The sequence below is a fragment of the Fundulus heteroclitus genome, chromosome 6, assembly GCF_011125445.2.
Source record: "Fundulus heteroclitus isolate FHET01 chromosome 6, MU-UCD_Fhet_4.1, whole genome shotgun sequence".
Taxonomy (NCBI): Eukaryota; Metazoa; Chordata; class Actinopteri; order Cyprinodontiformes; family Fundulidae; genus Fundulus; species Fundulus heteroclitus.
This window is the reverse complement of record NC_046366.1, coordinates 30,250,088-30,271,123: the sequence shown is the minus strand read 5'-3', so window position 1 is coordinate 30,271,123 and position 21,036 is coordinate 30,250,088. Positions and strand designations below refer to the sequence as shown.

General features: G+C 39.8%; 1 protein-coding gene across 4 annotated transcripts; it reads right to left on the bottom strand.

Moving 5' to 3' along the window:
• On the bottom strand, positions 1-20,158 carry mettl17 (methyltransferase like 17). 4 transcript variants are annotated; one of them, XM_036138583.1, is made up of 15 exons: positions 19,699-20,158; positions 19,058-19,190; positions 7,561-7,702; positions 7,324-7,473; positions 6,435-6,522; positions 6,250-6,331; positions 6,090-6,163; positions 5,913-6,007; positions 5,763-5,833; positions 3,264-3,371; positions 2,064-2,132; positions 1,940-1,990; positions 1,767-1,859; positions 1,282-1,478; positions 1-377 (listed from the first exon to the last, which is right to left on the bottom strand). In XM_036138583.1, the coding sequence occupies exons 2-15, from the start codon at positions 19,088-19,090 to the stop codon at positions 278-280; spliced, it is 1,353 nt and encodes a 450-aa protein (XP_035994476.1). In that variant the 5' UTR covers positions 19,091-19,190; positions 19,699-20,158; the 3' UTR covers positions 1-277. The 4 variants fall into 4 exon arrangements, with proteins under 4 accessions (XP_035994476.1, XP_035994475.1, XP_035994474.1 ...); XM_036138582.1 differs by lacking the exons at positions 19,058-19,190; positions 19,699-20,158 and adding an exon at positions 14,924-15,491; XM_036138581.1 differs by lacking the exons at positions 19,058-19,190; positions 19,699-20,158 and adding an exon at positions 8,702-9,008.
• Positions 20,159-21,036: the final 878 nt, after the last annotated feature.

The following is a 21,036-nucleotide window of genomic DNA, read 5'->3' as shown; positions in this document are numbered from 1 at the left end:
TAAGGTTGGGAAAATGTTTATTTTGACATTTTTAATCTTTACCTGGTTGCAAATCAGACTCACAAATGAACAATCAAAGATTAACTGACCACGGTAGGTGATAAAAATATTTCAGCGTGTAGCAGAGACATCCGGTATCGTCTGTAATTGACCAAACTCGTGGGGTTGACCCCACTACAGCAGACGTTGGTGGATCTGTCTTTGGATTATAATCCAAAGTGATGTTTCCCTGTTTCCAATCCTTCAGGAGTCCATAATGTACTTATTTTGATCTGAATTATCTCTCAGAGTCGCTGACGACCGCCTCTTCTTCGACGGTTTGAACAACCGGCAGCATGTCTCCCCAGTCACTGTTCCGAGCGCAGCGGTACACGTCTCTGGTAAAAAAAAAAATATATATATTTATGATCAAAACGGTGCTAAAAAAACATATCAGAGAGAAGATCTGTCTCAAATAGTATCTTTATTTTCTCCAGTAAGGAAAGAGGTTCTGAAATTTGTGCAGCAAATTAAATCCAATATTGTTTTTTACCTTTTTGATAATAAAAAAAACTAAGATTTTGATTTTTGCTCTAGCAGATTCTGTCTTATTTGTAAAATTATAATCTTCTACCTAATTACCTCAACATAGACTAATTCCTTCTTTCAATAATAAAAATAAAAACCTTAAATTAAAACATGAATAAATGGTGAAAAAATGTCAAAATATATGAATATAAAAATTGTATCCCTATATATATATATATATATATATATATATATATATATATATATATATATATATATATATATATATATATATATATATATATAAAGATAGATAGATATAAAGATAGATAGAGGTTTTCTATTATTTATATTGTACTAGATTTGAAATTTCCATCCAATGTTTTATATTTTCTTTTTAAAATTAATTTATTTGATATTTAAAATGTATTAAACTTCTAAAAAATAATTTTTACCATTTATCTGAATATAATTATCACATATGATGATTATTATTTTTATATATTAGACTGAATTATAATAATTATCTAATTTAAAAAAAAAAATTATGTTAAAGATCTAAATAAAACAATTGAATCAATTAATCATTTTTAATACTGTTTGAAAAATAACAGTGATCCTTTTGTCTATGTCTGTTTCTTATTTGTATAATATTTTTTTACATACCATGGAAATGATGAGACAAGCCAACATGTCAGTAACAAAACTAAATAAAAATAAAACCAGTAATAAACTGGGGTTAAAGTTGAACCTAGAGCACAAACCGTTTCTTACCGGCTGTGTTTTCGCGCCGTCACCACCGCGTGCTGCAGCTGTCCGTCGGCGCAGCACAGGTGGCAGTGGACGTGTCGCGATCTGCGCAGCACCGGCGCGATCAGTCTGCCCCAGTCCAGACTCTCCGGTCCCGTCTCTGCTGGTTCTGCTCGACTCAGGATCAGGTAGCTGAACTTCTCCGTCTGGCACTCGTGTCGCTGAAAACAGAAAAAGGTAGACGGGGGATTTATTCAAGCTTTGATGCAAAGAAATCTCCCTTTCTCCCCCCAATGAGACCATGACAGGATTCTGGACAATCAGAAACACTTTAATGGGTCAGCTGACTCGTTTGACTTCCTGATGTGTTATTTTAGTGGAGTATTTTACTTTTGCCTTCCTGTGCAGGATGTTTATGAACTGATCAGCTTATCATATAAACATAAAAATTATCTAAATCTATTTTTAAGGACTCAGATAAACAGCTCACCCTGATCTACTGAGCTTACCCCTGGCAGAGGAACGGGTTGGTAGCGCTGCTGGAAGTTGCAGGGCGTGATGGGCTCTCTGGTCAGTTTAGGACACGTCATTTCATGGGGGCACTGGAGACAGCAGAGGGCAAAGATGAGCTACAGCAGACCTGAAGCTGCTGGCTGAGGCGTTTAAAGCTTGTTCAGCCTACCGGTGCAAACACCGATGCTGGTCTGGGGTCATGGAGAACCTTTTCTGGTTTCTAGAGATAAATCACATGGTTTAACAAACGGCGCCAACGTTTCCAATCAAAATAACTTTGGACTGCATTCTACCTTTAATAAAGTGTCCCTGGCCTCCATCAGCATCTGGTGGCCCTCTTTGGTACCATTTTCCACCAGCACCTAAAACACAGCGTTGAACTTATTGGTTATCCATCAATCTAGGGCTGATTTTTAATAATAATAATAATAATAATCAAAATTAGTATTTTAATATTATTATTTTAATATTATGTTGTTGTTGTTGTAGCAATGTTTCTGTTATTACATTCCCTAGGAAATCAAGTATTTATTACATTTCATTTTTATTTATTTATGTTAATGTCATTAATATTTGCCATCTTCTCATTCTTATTGTCAAATCCAGTATGCATTATCTATATTAAAATATTTATCTATTTTAAGTGTCATTATTTCTTAGAATGGCCAATAATATCATTATTTACATTGATACTGAATCTAATATTTCTTGAACCTTTATAATTCATATGTGCATATTATATCTATACAACTAATATTCAATTACCGTAGTTTAAGCTTAAATTTCACATAATTAACTAATTACTATTCCATTAATGTAATCTATTTTATTTATATATTAGTTGTATTAATATAAAACATTTTAATTTACTTATTTAAATTAATATATATAATTCATTTCAAATTAATAATTACCGTCATCATTATTGCAACCATGTAAATGTAATTATCATCTTAGTGCCCAATATAGTTTATCAAGTCATTTGTTGATTTCATTGAATTATTTTTACTTATTATAAAGAACGCTACAATTATGATTACCTTTAAATGATATTTACTGCTGTTTGTCCATATTTGTTTATTGTCTGTGTGTAATTGTTTTTCATTTGCTTTTAATAATCATACATTTGCATCAAAACCATTCTCTCAATTATTACAATTTTGCCTCCAATTTTCACTTGTGTGCAGATCAAGCTGATTTATTCACTCCTCTATTTGAAGAATACATTTGGTAATAATATAACTATTTAACCAAATTTTAAATCTCCACTTTTCTTGTCCATGTTTGTCTGATGTTTATTGTTTCTTTGACTACAGCGCCCTTTTACTTCCCTGTGCATGTACTGGCTAGTCTTCCAAAAATACAAGCAAAAACAAAAATGGCGCTGAAAGGTAAGACGATAAATGACCCGCATATTTCTGCGGCCTGTCGTGTTCAGCCACAGATTTCAGAGCAGAGACGTTTGCAGCAGTTCATCCCCAGATTCTACTGACCAGGTAGGAGTTTGTCTTCCTCCACAGAGTCCTCACCGCTTCCTCTCGCTCGTCCACGTTGGGAAGCTCTGACAGAGTGAAAGCTGCCACCACCAGATCGAACTGAACCTGCAGAGACAACCTGGACCTTCAGGATTCAATCTGCAACATTTACATTAATAACAGATTTCAGGGTTCCCACACCTTGGTGAACATCAAATTCAAGGACCTTTCAATGACTTTCAAGGACCAATTTCCTCAAATTCAAGGACCACACGTGGCAGCATTTACCTACTGTGACCGCTGAATAGGTTATCATATTTTAATACAATGCAAATTCAATAAAAGATTAAACGGCATAGAAGTTGTTGGGTCAGACGCAATGCAAGAAAAGTGGACTTAATTTATAGCTTACATTGATATTGATCATATTCATAGCCTACATTTATATCCACAGTACATGGCTATGCCATACTACATTACATATAAGATGTACATTAGCCTACCGTTTAATGGAATTTTATGGAAAAAAGTGCAGCATTGAGATGTTCAGAATTATATCGATTTGTTTCACTTACTTTCATCTTTGATTAAGCTAGTTTTTAACTTTGACTCTGAAAAGTCGCTAAATATAGCGACAAAGTTGCTGAGTTGGCAACACTGCGTGAATGTAACCTATTGGACGCACGTAGGCCTAAACCGTAGCCTACCAACTAACGATGAAGAGCGAACGTACTTTTGCAAATTAAAAGTCTGCAAAATCAACATAATTTTAAAAGATCGTGTGGTAGTAAAATAATGACAAGAGTCGTCATCCGTGTGAACTTTCAATCCCACAAAAAAATTCAAGGACTTTTAAGGACAAGGTGTTTTATTTGGCTGTTTTCAAGAACTTTCAAGGGCCTTGAATTGATTTTTTCAGATTCACAAACTTTCAAGGATTTCAAGGACCCGTGGGAACCCTGAGATTTCCTCTGTTGATTTCTTTTAGCTGCATCTAAAGCCACACCATTAAAGGTCTTTCCTTCGATAAAAATAATTTATTATGTTGCTTTTACATTTGCCTCCAGCAGCAGTAAAAAATATTTTAAATATTAAATGCATAAAATAAACAAAGAAATAAATGCAGCATCTGATATATTTCAAATATATAATCTGTATGAGAACAGTATAATTATTGTAGTATAAACTAAGGCACTGCAGCAATTCTTTGCTTATAAACATGTAGGCAAAACAATATAATTTCACAAGCAAAAAGATCATTTATTTCAATTTCAGATTAGCTGTTTTGCTTTGATCAGTTGAAAAAGTTTACTAATTTATCAGCATACAGGTTCAATAAATCAGAATATGTGTTCTGATGAGGCTCGCTGGTCAGATTAAAAGTATGTTTTGATAAAGAAGGCATTAAACACACTTTTTAATCTAGACAACATTTCTGTAATAAAAATGTTTTAATTGGTCTGATTATATATATATATATATATATATATATATATATATATATATATATATATATATATATATAATATAATATATATATATATATATATTATATATATATATAATGACCTTGAATGCTGTGTTTTCATTAGCAGTAAGTAAGAAAACATAATACTAAATAGAAATAATGTCTTGTCTCTTTAGGGTACGATTACCAGAAGGATGCCTTCATATTGGACAGAGTCAACAAGAGAAACAGCACCAGTTCGTGCCTCCGAATTAAAATACATGCTATTTTTATACTATAGAAAAAAAAAAAAAAAAAAAAAACAACCTCAAAAGTAAAACTTAAAACTTTTTTCCTCCACATTGTCATAAAATGCAAAAAAAAAAAAAACAACCAGAATAGATGGACGGGTTAATTTGAAATAACGAAGCCCGTCAATTTAAGTTTTAACAGAAATTAAGCAGAATTTAAAGAACTTCAGGCAGCTGCTCAAACTATTTATTCTAAATTAGGGCTGGACGAATATAGGAAAAAAAGCATATTGATAATATAAAATTATATTGATTGACATTGATAATTATCAACAAATTCAGAACATATATTTTATCTGCAGCCCTGGCCATTTTATGTTGTTGCTCAATGATCTATTATTAGACACAGACACAAACACTGAACTCAAACTCAACCCTTTAATCAACCAACTTTTTACCAAAACTGCTAGTTTTTAAAAAAGAAAAAAGAACACATGGTTCTTTGAAGGGGGCGGAGCTTGGTTCCTAGGTCTGTGTTGTGATTAGTTTGGAGGAGGTAATGACTGTAATATTAAACTACATGAAAGGCTAGAATGTAAAAGGAAGGAAAACTGTTTATTGAACCTTTTTTTTTCTATCATCAATATATATTATTGAATTATAGTCCGGACCTATTCTAAATAAAGTGGAGGGCAAGTGTGTGATTATTTCGCTCGAACGGATTTTTGCACATCTTTACCACAGGTGCCGATAAACGTGCTCGGCGACGTACCTAACGGAGGTCTGTTAGCGTCTCTGAACTGGTTTGCAAACGTTTACCTTCGGAGAAACGGGAAGAAACTGTCTGAAATAGACTTGTTTGATGTGCGGTTCGGCTCTCTCGTCGTCGCCTGCACAGATCAAAGTGCACCAGTGAGCAGATTTCCCTTACAATACACACACAGGTTCTGGTGGAGCCCATCTGCGTACCTTTGAGAAGTCTCTCTGCCAAAACGTTCATGGGCACGGAGCTGTCCACACACACCAGCTCCTTCAACGAGTCGCCCCAGCACGAGTGCGACGCCCTGCGGAGCGGAAAGAGACACTCAGCGCGCCGTTTCGGCTCAACGCAAAAAAAAAAAACAAAGCTGGGATTTGCACACCGACCAGGCCACGGTTCCTAACCCAGAGCCAAAATCCAGGAGGGATTGGGGAGCAAATGAAGGCTCTCGCTTCTTTATCTGAAAAAAAATCGACGAAGAAATTAAAATACAAATTCAGGGTTGATAAAAACAGCTAGAAGAGTCGTCGTCTTCTCCACAGATACCTCATTTAGAGCTCTCCTCACTGCTGCGTAGCCTCCAGCCAGCCGAGCAGCCATGTACACCACGCCCAGCTCTTCATCGTACCTGGAACACAAGGTGGTCAGGTTTACAAAGAGGCTGCAATGCAATAAGTAACAAATCTGCGCTTAAGTCAGGCAGCATGTGCAGTGAACACGTGTGTTTTTACTTTAGGGGAGTCCAGCGATGCGTTGTTCTTCTGAGCTCCGACAGAACCTTCTTCCTGATGCGGTCCTCCAACAGTTGCTCGTCCACTTCTGCAAAATGGGCACAGTTAATCTCTCCACGACTTCACGCAGCCTTCAGACTCAGTACTTTGAGTAAGCATTCCTGCCGTGATAACTTTTTGACACTTTCGTCACGGGACAGCCACAAACTTAAATGTGTGTTATTGGGGATTTTGTATGATAAACCAACATAGAATCAGCCATAACCGCGAAAATGTTTAATTGCATTCAAGATTTTAACAAACTTGTATTCAGCTCCCTTTAACTCTCATAAAGCTAAACAAAATCCACTTAGAAGACACCATGGGGGGTCCACTAAACAGTTTTTCGATTTTCTTTTAGAAAAAATTTTGATCATTTACTTTCTAATTTGTCCTTTTAAGCTGATTTATAATTCTGTGCTGCTTTGTGCACTGCAAAAACGGATTTAAAAATAAGTAAAATGTGCTTAAAATTTGTGTTTTTGTCCCAGATGTGAGCAGGTAAATAAGATTATTTGCCAATGTAATGAGTATTTTGACCCCTAAAATAAGATAATTAGATATTCTGCACTTGAAATAAGATCATGGAGATGAATTGTTCCTATTTTAAGAGCAAAAATCTTATTCTACTGGCAGATCATTTTATTTACCTGCTCAAATCAAGGAAAAATACACTAATTTTAAGAACATTTTACTTATTTTTAGTTCAGTTTTAGCAGTCTGTTGGTGTAGCCCCTAAAATTATATGTTTGAAAAAGCAATGTCACAAAATACGGTCGAGTTCAAGGAGTGTGATTATTCCTTTAAGAACTGGATGGATTATTATCACAGGACGCCCTCGGTCCATCACCTCCGGTATTCTGCATGGCTTTCTCCCAGAGGTCCTTCTCCAGGCTCACAGCTTTCTGCCTCAGCGTCAAATCCTCCACCGCTCGCTTCCGGCTCCACAGGAGGTTTGTGAGCCTGCGAGTCCGCTCTGCAAGCTGAGGCACCTGAGCCCCTACGGACAGAAAGGTGAGACAGGTGAGTGAGGAGGACGCAGCCGGCCAGGTGTCTGGAAAAGCACGGCTGCAGGTGGTGAACCCACTGTGGATGATGGACCGTGCTGCCGCCTGGAGCTCCTCGGGGAGTCGCACGGTCTTCAGGTTGGTCAAACCCGGGTGCTTCCTGTGAGGTTCTCCTTTCAGGAAGTCAGCTTTGGGCTGAGGTTCAGCTGCTGCACTCACACTCTGGAGAGGAAAACATTCAAACGACCTGTTACACCTTTACACTGACTCTACACCTGCTATCTATTTAACTGTAAACCCCTAAAATAACATTTTAGGGGGTAAGAAAATGGTACCATGGTGGAAATTAATAAATAAATAATTTAAAGCACCTAAAGGTATTCCATTTATTAACAAGTTTGTGTTAATGGCAATGCAATTGATTGACACGGATCTATTTATCCGATCAACAAAATAAAGTAACATTTATTAATAAGTTCGTTTAGAGATTTGTGGAGATCTATATTTAGCATGATATATGCAGAGTGCGAAATACGGGGGGGTCCGGGGGGGCTCGACCCCCCCCCCCCCCGATTAACCCATGAGACCCCCTGAAAGCCTCAAAAGCAAAGTTAAAAAGGGGTCTTAAATTTTGTCAAAAATTTTTTAAATGAAATATTTTTTTGTCACTAATGGTCACTAAAAAAAATTTAAGCTCAACATGTCCAGTATTTAGAATTCAAAACATTTATTCACAAATATCAGAATCAGAAATACTTTAATGATCCCAGGGGGATTAATACTAAAAATGTTTAAATATTAGTATTAGGAACTGATCTTATCTGTTGTGCCTATGCACTTTATCTGTTTCACTATTGGTGAATGAAGAACGTCCTCTCGAGTCCTTGTATGTCTGGTGAATGTGAAGAATTGACATTAAAGCTAACTTTGACATTGTAATGTTATAGGCCTACTGCATATTGAGAAAATTTACATCGGTATTGCGCAACAATCGGGAGATGGGGGGACCCCCCCCAAATATTGACAGGTATTTCGCACACTGGATATATGGTTAAAACGGGTGTAGAACCAACCATGTTTAAGTAACAACCAAAAAGAAATCACTGAGTAAATGCATCTAAATAAGAAAAACGTGACATTTATTGTTAATTAAAGAGGCAGATTCATCTGACCTCCGCTGTAAATATGCTGCATTCAATGACAGCCAGTAACTGCACCCACCCTGAAGATCATCTTCACCGCCGCCGACCGCCGGAAGAGAAAACGGGCTCCGTAGCTCCGTGATGCCATGTCCCCGGTGTCTAAAAAAACCTTCAACCCCGTTAAAAAACAAAATAACTTCAATCCACGCTTTTAGGCACACCGTGCGAATGCTGTGTCTCAACAAAATAAGTCCGATCGACAGCCGAAGAGGAACCCTTTAGCCACAATCTTTTGTTCCTCCGTGAAATCTAATGCGAAGAGGTCTCACTCCTACATGTATTTTTAAAAGTTGATTTTGGCAAAGACTAAGAGCAATATAACACCGGGACCAGAACTTTGTGCCCACAGAGTTTTGTGTCCAGCTCAGAATTTGGCAGGTTTCCGTTCAAAGCAGTGTGCATTTTCACTTCTGGCATGTGTGAGACGAAACTTTGAGGTGGGCTTCGTGACTTAAGGACGAGCTGCTTCAGCAGCGCTTGACTGCCAGAGTCCGAGCTGTCCCAAGTGCGCTGAAGGTTTTTGTCCAGCAGAGGGAGCCAGAGCCTTTTAGTTTTGACCAAAGTTTGATTTGGTGCTCTTTGAAAAGAGTTAATTTGAGTGAAGGTGCCTGAGGAAATGTTCCGTGATCGACCATATGGACCCCTATGCCCTCCACGGTGCCTTGTTTAGCCGTAATCCTGATTGGCCAAATGTAGAGCACGGCGACATAGTGCATTACCTGGTGTTCGGTGAAAACCCTCTGCACACTCTTGAGGAAATGAGAGCTTACAAGGGTCTAGAGGCTCACAACCAGTTCACATCTGGTTATGTACATCAAGGAAATCGCCATCATACGTGGACGGGTGAGTTTTAATAAGATGGTAAAAATGTAAACAATCCGACGCAAATGTGTCGCATGCTTCTGCGGTGGCTGGCGGCCGGTTTAGCTATACCGCCCTAAACCGTTTCCCATTCATTTCCTATGGTAGTCCTAAACCACTACAGACGTAATACACCTTTCGGCCACAAGCGTGATTTTGGGGGCGCTGTATCCACCTCTTTTCCTAGAGCCGTTTCAAATGGGAAAAAAAAGAGGAAAAAAACGGTCCAAACAAAAGACCATAACGTTAACATTTGTAACCTCTGCCTTACTTAAATACTAGAAGTAAATCTCAATAAATAAAAGTATAGAAAATTACTTCAGTAACTCAATTCAGTAAGTACAATACATTACTTATTGTTTAGCCTTGATTTGTGTCATGAGGACGTAATGCAGTGTTGTGCTGGCAGCCATCACAACTAATAAAAATGAGATTTAAGATTAGAATAGTACATCATACCAGTAAAATAAATACAATTATTCTGGTTTAAGGAGAAGTTTGGTACCTGCATTAAGGTTAATTTCAAAAGGTACTTGTCATTTTCAGAAAAAAAGATTCTAAAAAGATGGTCTAATTCAATGAATATGACTGGATATTTAAACAGAAAATAATTATGAAAATAATTATTCTTTAAACTGGCAGTTTTTGAGTATGGCAAAAAGTCTAGGCAGTGAAGGAGGGTAACTGATGGCTGATGGAGAGCCTGGCTTTGGTGGAGAAGCAGCAAACAACTGTGGCAAGAAATGTGACTTAACAATCATGTTTTGAGGAGGCATTTCACAGAGAATCCTATGCTGGACCTGGGTACAGAAATCAACAGAGGAAGCCATAAACACAAGGAGTATTAATTCTAAACAAAAAAAGATTTCTTCACTTTCTTACAAAATTCAGAGGACTTGACTCTACCAATTCAATTCACTTTTATTTATATAGCACCAATTCATGAAACATGTCATCTCAAAGCACTTTACAAAGTCAAATTCAATCATATTATACAGATTGCTTAAAAAAAATTCCTATATAAAAGGGAACCCAGTTGATTGCCAGTTGAAGTACCGACAAGCAGCGTTCACTCCTGGAGAAGCGTAGAGCCACAGTGGACAGTCGTCTGCATTGTACATGGCTTTGCAGCAATCCCTCATACTGAGCAAGCATGAAGTGACAGTGGAAATAAAAACTCCCCATTAACAGGAAGGAAAACCTCCAGCAGAACCGGGCTCAGTATGAACGGTCATCTGCCTCGACCGACTGGGGTTAGAGAAGACAGAACAGAGACACAAAAAGACAGACAAAAAGCACAGAAGCACACATTGATCTAGTAATCTGTTCTACATTAGATGGTAGTAGCGGGTGAGCCGTCTTCTCTGGATGATGTCACAGCTAACAGAACGCCAGACCAGGTGTACCTACTATGAGGAAAAAGAGAGAGAGCAAAAAGTTAAAAGCTGAAATGACAACAGTCATTTCAATGCAATGCAATGCAAAACTGGAGAACAGTAGAAATCAGTAGTGTGAGGAAAAACAGGCCCTGATGTCCTCCAGTAGCCTAAGCCTGATTGTTACCACATGGGTTAACAATCAGGCAAAGATTTTTTTAATAAGCAGCAGAACCAACAAACACCACATGCAAAAATGTTAACCAGAAACTGTCTTCTGGTTAACATTTCTGTTAAAATCTGGATATACTGTAAATATATATGTCTATGGAAATACTTAACAGGAAGGGCATTAGTTGGTTTCTGTGCCATCAGAACCGTCTCTATGGTATAGTGACAAAGATTTTTGATTCTTGATTAATGTATTCTGGATTTTTTTTCCCCCGTAGATGTCCATTTACTTATTTTGAGGATGAAAATGCTGAATAATTTTTGCATCATAGTTATCTATACTCTGAAGGTATTTTAAACGTATTGATTTTACAACTAAGAGCAAAAATTATTACAGCAGAGATTCAATCTTGTAGTCAGAGATTTTTATTTCTGTTACAATTTAAAAAAAAAAACTAAGGATGCATTCCAGAACCTAGAATATTTTACCTGCAGATGTGAGTTTCTTGATAAAGTCTCAGCATACTCTACATAAGCAGCTGAGGGTCAGAAATGCTGCAGTTTCCTTGGCTGTCACACTGTTTCACCTATTCAAGACTGGCCAGACGAGATCAGGCGTGTTTTTTTTTTCCTTTCTCTCTTTTATTATAAAAGGGAAATACAAAAAAAATCCAGTTTAGATTGGTTCACAAACGAGAATCATGGAGAACTACCATTAGCTTTTATACACACATCTTAACAGAAAAATACTCTTAATGCACAGTTCCAGAAGAAAAGAACGACAGTGCGTCCATCCTGCCCAGCGTACTTAATCCATCCCATCCGTCACCGCCTTTATAAGACCTGAAGTGGCCCAAGGATGCTGTCACAGAAGCCCATGTTGGCAGTGTCCAAAGTTTTGAGGTGAGCACGCATCAGCCCGCTGAAAAACATCCAACGGTTCACCGTCTTGCCCTCATGGAGCTGATAGTTTCTGGAAAGGTAAACAGAATATCTGGCAATGGAGAGTGTAACATTGCAAAGCGCGTGTTGTTCTTTACTCAGCTGTTCATGGGGTTCTGTGAGCCCAAAGAGTCTCGTCCAATCCCATCGCTGCCCTGTGAATCCCAGCGATGATGACATGCTGCGCAGCAGTTGAGCGATCCTCTTCCAGAAGGGGATATTTTCAGGACAGTGCAGAAACAGGTGTTCCAGTGTTTCTGGGGCTGAGCGGCAGACGGTGCAGTCTCTGCTGTACTTGTCTTTGTTAATTTGATGCAGGACCACACCTGTGAAGATCCTCCTGTGTCTTAGCAAGAAGTCCATGTTATTGGCTTGGTGACAGTTCTGCTTGATCGGAAAGTACAACCATATGCTTTGCACCACCCTATCAGTGAATAACAATGACCATTGCTTATGTGAAGTTGGTTCCTGTGCAACCAGAGAAACAAGCATGTTGTACCACACTTTGGTTTTCACTTCGCTAATCTGTTTCTTCTTATCCCCTACAGGAAGGAGGAAATTTAGAGCATTATCCTGCACCCCGTGGTATCGACTCCCCCTACTGACACGCGAGAGCCAGTGTGAAGGCAAGGCTGCCTGAATAATTTGACAGTTTTTCACCAGCATGTTTTTCCTGACTACATGGTGTGCTGTTCTAAACTGATTCTGGACTTTGTCAACATCTACTGTCCCTCTTTCATTCAGCACCTGCGCAAAGGTGTGTATGCCGGCCCCTCTCCAGGACGGGAGGCACAGCATGCCGCTCCCGCAGACCACTTCGGGATTACAGAAGATGGGCAACGAATGGACGGATGTATATTGCATGTCTGTCGCTAGAAAAGGACGAATTTTGTCCCAGGCTTCAAGTAATTCTGCGTGGAAGAGGCTTAAACGGTTTCTTTCTGCCGGCATTGTTATGGAGCACAGGTTAAAGACAGTCTCCGTGCCGAACCGGGACAGTGCTTCTTCCAGATAATCAAACCATACATGATGATGAGATGAGGTCAGGAAGTGCGAGACTGACTTAATTCTTAGTGCTTGCTTCTTCGAGGTGATATCAGTGAGCTTGAGACCCCCTTGTTTATGCTGAGTGATCAATGTGTTATGCGCTACAAGATTACTGGGCCGTTTCCAAATAAAGAATGAAATCCTTTTATTCAACAGACCAATCACTGACTGCGGGAGATCATAGACGGTAAGTGGATAGATAACCTTGGATATAATTAAACTATTTATAATAACTACTTTACCTTTGATTGTCAGCATCCGCTGTTTCCATAGGTTAAGGAGTTTCTGGATTTTGTTCAAGACCACCTTCCACGTCTCATCTCTCGCCATATTCTGCTGCACTCCAAGGTACACGCCTAAAACCTTCACTATGCCTTCTGCCTCCTTTAAGCTCCATTTGCCCGGTGTCCGCACTGCTCCACCGCAATACATGATTTCAGATTTTTCCATATTGACTGCTGCACCAGAGGCTAAGCCATATTCATGTACGTGGTGAAAAACTCTATCTAGGTCCTCTTCTGCCCTGACTGTTATTGATGTGTCATCGGCGTATTGGAAAATTTTACTGCTGGTCCCTAATGGAGATTCTATACCATGGATTTTGTTGTCTTGTTTTATCAGCAGAGCCAGGAGCTCAGCCACTAACCTATATAGCAAGGATGACAAAGGACAGCCCTGCCGGACTGACCTATGTAAGCGAAAATAGTCCGTAAAGTGACCATTGCATTTGACTTTACTTTCCGCGTTTGCATACAGTAAACGCAATCTACTGATAAAAGACTGCCCAAACCCGAACCTGTTCAAAACTGCCCATAAGAAGTTGTGCTCAACTCTATCAAACGCTTTACTAAAATCTATATTAAGAAAAATACCCTGGGTACTAGACCTAGTTTGAATTGTGTGATTTATTGATAATATTGTGTCTGAAATGTTTCTTTGCGGAATACCATATGCTTGAGATAGACCAACAATGCTACCTGCGACCATTTTTAACCTATGAGCTAATATTTTTGCATATATTTTGTAGTCTTTGTTTAATAAACTGATGGGTCTATAGTTTTCAAGGTTGTTTCGATTTCCTTTATTTTTGTAAATAAGGGTAATGACTCCCTGTGCAAAAGTCTTGGGTGTACAGCCTGTTTGCTCCATGACTGAAAAAACTTTCAATAAAATTTTACTAATTTGATTTTTAAACTGTTTATAAAATTCAGCCGAAATGCCATCGTGTCCTGGACTTTTATTGTGGTTTAGAGAATTTATAGCAAATTGAATTTCTTCTTCTGTTACAGGGGCATCACAGCAGAGACTGTCTTCCCTGGAGAGGGAGGAGTGAATGACTCCAACGACCTTGTTGATTTTATCTTCCGCAACATTACCACTTGTAAAAAGCTGAGAGTAAAAATCTTGAACAGTTTCTAAAATACTTGTGATATCAGTTGCTTTCTGTCCTTGATTATTTATTAACTCAGAGATTGTTGTATTGACTTGTTTTCATTTTTCCTGTGCTAAAAAGAAAGCCGTAGATTTCTCTCCTTCTGTTAGATATTTCGCTTTACTCCTAATTATGGCCCCTCTACATTTGTTTTTCTCTATTTCTTCTAGCTGTTTCTTTAAAAGGATATATTCTGTTAAATCTCTATTTACGTTTCTTTCTAACTCATCCGATTCTATATTTAGCTGCTGTCTCAAAACACGTTCATCTTGAAGTTCTTTCCATTTTTTCTGCTTACTGTATTTAATTGTAATATTTTTGATACGTTGTTTCGCTTTATCCCACCAGTCTAGCAAGTTATCCACATAATCCATCTCCTCATTCAGGGTCTGCAGGAGGGCATAGATTTTACCTCTGTACTTCTCATCCTGAAGAAGAGCCGCATTCAGACACCAGAGACCCCCATTTCTGATGCCCCGTCCCATCTCAACCTCCAGGAAAGAATGGTCACTCCAGGCTGTCTCTCTGATGAGACAGGACGACACCTCGGGGACAAGAGAAGACGAGATCAGGCACAAGTCAAGTCTAGACTGCTTCAGTTTCCCTAGAACAACCTGTTTTCTTGTGAATTGTTTTTTACTAGGATTAAATAATCTCCACAGGTCTGTCAAACCATTATTTGATTTTAAATCAAACAATGCATTCCTTCTGGAGTCTTCGGAAAAAACACAATTATTTGAGATGTCTGTCTTTGTAAGAGAGACATTAAAATCACCTATAATAATGCAGTGGTGCGTGATCCATTTTCTTATATTTTTAAAAAACTGTTTCCTCTGTATTTCGTTATTAGGTGCGTGTATATTAATGAGTCTATGGTATTTATTATTTTTAAAGAAATTTATTATTATGCATTTCCCTTCCTTATCCTTAGAAATTAATTTACTGTCCTGACACACTCCCTCCCGCAGGAAAACAGCCACTCCCCCCACACAACTATTCGACGTGGAGGAAAACATTTCTCCTTTCCATTTCTTCAGTGTTTCCTCTTCTTTTACAGAGTCCCACTTTGTTTCTTGTAAACATAATATATCAAAACGAGACTGAAAAACAACAGCCTGAACCTTCTCCTCCCTGCGGAGTCCACGGGCATTAAGCGAGAGAAGCAGCATTAATACAAAAACCGTAGGTATTTTTATTTATTAATTTAACTTTTCGTTTTTTTTCCCAAACAGCCGCAAGTCTTTCCTGTGGCAAAATATGTGAGAGTCAATCTCAGGTCCATTGTCAATCCGGTAGCGCTGTTGTGTTGAGCAGTCTCGGGTTTTTGGAGGACGGGTAAATGATCAGGCGATGAGAGAACCGAGCCGCAATGACTCCCTGTATTTCCATCTCGGGAGGAGGAGCAGCGACTACTCCCCGTTCCCCCTCACCGTTAGTCTCCAAAATGGAGCCCGGCATCTCATCCACCTCCGAGACCCCGTCTTTGACGGCAGCATCAGGCGACCCCAAGGTCTTAGACGAGACGTCTGTTTACTGTTTCCTTCTGCCTCATTTCCTGAGCCATCCACTTCCAAGTCCTCTTCCATCTCACCATCGCTCCCACATGTGTACCCTGTGCTTGGTTGAATAAGCACCTGATCATGGTCCTCTGAATCGCTGACATTGCAAATGCATAGAGTTAATTTGTTTTGGCAGATTTTGCAGTTATCCTTCACCTTCTTTTTGAAACATTCCCTTGCGTAATGCCCCTGGACTCCGCAGGAATGACACAAAAATTCTGGGCATTCTCTTAAAATATGCCCCCGGCTGTATACAAATTCTGCAAACCTTTGTTTGTCTATCATGTATGACTCTGAAGTACTCAGGACCCATCGCTGTATTGAATTTGGCAGAGTAGGGCAGAGACTGCACTTTGTCTGTAAACTTGACTTTGACAAACCTTGTACCATCTGCTATCTTGGTACCAGGCCACACCCTCCGTTTGATTGCTGATACTGCTGACACGCCCCAGCCCTGGAGCTTGTCAATTATCTAGTTGTCTGATATATAAGCTGGAAGTCCCAAAAACGACACAACCAACTCATCATTTACAAGTTCTCGTGCCATTATGTTGGTTGATCCAATTTTGAAGCCATCCAGAAGTCTCTTTTTTGCTGTGCTGTTGCTCATTGTGATCTCATATCTGGTGTCTGTTAACAAACGACATGCCAATAATCCTCCATACAATAAACGTATGTTCTTCATTAGCTCCAAGGCCGACACTTTGTCTTCTCCCTGTATTTCAATTTGTACTGTGTTATCTCTCTCATAAACAATACTCATCTTCTTTTGTCCGTCATCCGTTTGCTGGTGTTTGTTCTGTTCCATTTCATTAGAAGCCAGCAAATCCGTCCGTGTATCCTGAATAGAATCCATGAAATAAGACTCCGCCTCCCTAAGAGCAAGGACTGTGGGGAGGAAAAAAAACAATTTTCCAACAAGCCAAAGATGTAAGGAAAAGGGTTGAGAATGAAAAGGGAAAAAAGAGGAACAAAGGCAAAGGAAAGAATGTTCTATCTGCTGCACAACGATTCAACCAGCTAACCTTGTTCCATCCGCCAACTTAGTTCCTGGCCACACCCGACGCCTAATCGCCGACACCCCCCCAGCCTTGAAGCTTTTCTAAGATTTCTTTGTCCGTGATGTAGGCAGGGAGCCCTAAAAAGAGACAACCAGCTCATCATTAACCAGTTCTTTTGCGATGACTCTTGTGCTTCCAATTTTGAAGCCATCCAAAAGTCTCTTTTTTGCTGTGATATTGCTCATGGTAACTTCATATCTGGTATCTTTTAACAAGCGACATGCCAACAGTCCCCCACACAAAAGTCGGATGTTGTTCAACAACTCCAGAGCTGAAATCTTCTCTTATCCTTCGATTTCTATATTCACGGTATTATTCTTGTCATATTTTACATTCATTGTTGCCATATCCTGTTTTATAAATCTGGTGCAGGATGACACTTGCGAAGATCCTCCTATGTCTCTTCCTGATTGTAAGTGCTGTTTTAAACTCATTATGTACCTTGTTGACATCCACTGTCCCCTTATCATTCACCACCTGCCCAAAGGTGTAAATGCCAGCCTTCCTCCAGGAGGGGGAGGTACAGCATGTTGCGCCCACAGACCACTTTGGGATTACAGAAAACTGGCAGCCAGAGGAGAGATGTGCATTTCCTGTCTGTAAGTAGGAAAGGTTGAATTCTGTTCCAAGCTTCGAGCATTTCCACTTAGTTGCTGCCTCTGTGGTGGGATCTATATGGAACACAGATTGAAGACAGTTCCTGCGTCAAATTGAGATATAGCACTGATCATTGCAATTTTCCCTCCCACTATAAGTTTCCACTGCTTCCATAGATTGAGAAGTTTTTGTATTTTGCTTAAGACTGTTCTCCACATCTCGTCTCTCACCGTCTTCTGCTAAGTGCCAAGATACACACCCAGATCCTTCACAATACCCTCTGCTTCCCTGAGAGCCCATCGCATGCCGTTGATGAACGCTGAGCCAAAACCAAATTTTTCCAAAACTGCCCATAGAAAGTTGTGCTCAACCCTATCAAGAGCCTTGCTGAAGTCAACAGCAAGAGACATTCCTTCTCTGAGGAATGCCATATGCTTGTAATGGACTTGTCATGCTGCCAACTACAGATTTTATCCTGTTTGCCAATATTTTTACGTACATTTTTTAGTCCGTATTCAGTAAGCTGATGGGCCTGTAGTTCTCCAAATCTAGTTTATCACCTTTATGTTCGTAAAGGATTGTGATGACACTCTGTGCAAAAGTGTTGGGCTGGAATCCCGTGTGCACCATTTCTGTGAAAACCATAAATAGGATTTCACTAATTTGGTCCTTGAAGTACTTGTAAAATTCCGGTGATCCCACCCTTTCCGGGACTTTTATTATGACTTAATGAATCAATAGGATGCTGAATTTCCTGTTTTGTTATTGGAGTGTCACAACAAAGACTGGCCTCCGTAGAAACGGAGGATTGGAGCGCGCATACAACTTCAATGTTCTCTGCAGATGGTTTATTACTGGTGAAACGGTTTGAATCAAAAAAAAAAGTTGTAAGGTTTCTAAGATGTCAATTACTTCTGTAATTTTTTTGCCCTTTGTGATCTAGCAATTCAGTTGTTACATTTATTTGCTTCTTTTTTTCTAACCCTAAGAAGAAAGCAGTTGATTTTTCCCCTTTCGCCAAGAAATTTTGCTTTTGCTACGGATGATGGCTCCCTTGAATTTGTCTACCTCAATCTGGCCAAGCGGTTTCTTCAACACTCGCAATATAGTGCGAGATGTCTCTAGTTTGATCCTTTTCTAGTAGATCGAGTTCTTCAGTAAGCCGTTTTCTTAGTTCATATTCTGTTTGGTTTTCTCTCCATTTTCTTTGTTAGCTACATCTTATCATGAGGCTTTTAATTCTTTGTTTTGTTTGGTTCCACCAGTCTAGCAAGTTGTCAACGTGATCCACCTCCCCACCCAGGGTCTGCAGGAGGATGCTGACCTTACCTCTGTACCTCTCATCCTGGAGAAGGGCAGCATTCAGGCACCAGAGGCCCCCGTTCAGAATGCCTCGTCTCATCCCAACCTCCAGGAAAGAATGATCACTCCAGACCGTCTCATTAATGTAACAGGACGACACCTTGGGGAAAAGGGAAGTGGACATTAGGCACAAATCAAGTCTGGACTGCTTGAGCTTTCCTAAAATGACCCGTTTTCTGGTAAACTGTTTTTTCTCGGGAATAAATAACCTCCAGAGATCTATCAAACCATTATTTCGATATTTCTATCGAATAATGCACTTCTGCTCGAATCTTCAGGAAAAACATAATTGCTTGAGATGTCAGACTTTGTGAGAAAGACATTAAAGTCATTTATGATGATACAATCACGTGTGACCCATTTTCTTCTATCCTTAAAAAACTGTTTCCTTTGCACTTCGCCATTCGGGCGCATGTATATTAGTAAGTCTGTGGTATTTATAATTTACAAGTTAATCTGTTATAATACATTTCCTGTCTTTATCACAAATTCTGCAGACTTTAACCTTTCTGTCGTGAATCACTAAATATTCAGGACCGATAGCTGTATTAAACCTGACAGAATAAGGCAGAAGCTGCACAGTGTCAGTGAACTTCACTTTTACAAACCTCGTTCAGTCCGCAATCTTGGTTCCTGGCCAGACCCGACGCTTAATCGGCGACACCGCCGACACTCCCCATCCATGAAGCTTCTCGGGTATCTCCTCGTCCAGGATGTAAGCAGGGAGCTCCAGAAATGAGACAAGGAGCTCGTCATTCACTAATTGATCCAGTGTCCGTTCCGTTTGTTCAGCCGCCGAGAGACCCGTCCACGTTTTCCCAGAAGACTCCATAACAAAAAACGGGAAAACGGTGATTTCCAACCGAACTAAAAAAAACACAAAATGTACACTCAGTGTAAAAGAAGGAAAGTAAAAGAAAAGTTAATAATAGACGGAGGATACCAAGACACGCTATCCTCAAACCGTCTGGCGCAGTGGGCGTGTTCAGAGTGGCGTGGCCGTAAACGAGAAGCCAGAGGCCACGCGCACATGTGTGTCACAGAGCAGCTCCTGCAAAGTGGCGGCATGGCAGCTGCTCCCGTGCCTTCATCACACACACCTGCCGACAAACTCATTCATCCCCACTGCCCCTTGATTTTTAGGTGCATACCGCCACCTACCATATCGGAGTAGCATGAGTCATATCAATGTGATTAGTAGGCTGCTGTATGTATGTATATATACACAAACACAACAATTTAAATCTTGTAGTATATTCCTATATTCTTAAGATACTTTATAACAGCTTTCTGTATTTCCTCTCTATATCCCCTCTCTTGTTGTTCCTATTAATCCTTTCGGATTCCATTCCCTTCCTATCTGTCTTGTCTTTTGTTTTAATCTTATCCTTTCTTCATCACATTTCCTACAATCTAGTAATATATGACCCCCCCCCCCCCCTAATAAAAAATCCGATTGGTGGCACTTTCATATGTGCTACTAATTGGGATATGTATGGGATATTTTTCTAAGTGTGTGCAGTCTGGACGGTTGTGTGGCTTTTTATTGTTTTTTCTCCTTCTTTCACGTCACTCTCCCGCCTCTTGTTGCACGAGGGGAGTGGGGACCCCTGACATTTGGCTACCAAGGGCCCTTTGAGGGCTGGGGTGGCGAGTGGGGGGTACTTCCTACCAGAGCCCTCTGACTAACCACAGGCCCTTAGGGTGCTTTTAGCGGGCTCCACAGCTGGCCCTGCTAGTCAGCCGTGGGCCCTGATGAAAGCACCCTCACCCTGGAACGTTGGTAAGAGTGGATGTGGTTGTGGAAGGGCCCTTGCCCTGCTTTTGGGGCCCTTATGAAAATGGATGAGGGGTGGGGGTGGAGGATATTTTCAGCAGGCCCTATAACTACCAGGGCCCCTAGCCCTGCTTTTGCCTTATGACAATGGATGGTGTGGTGGGCCTCT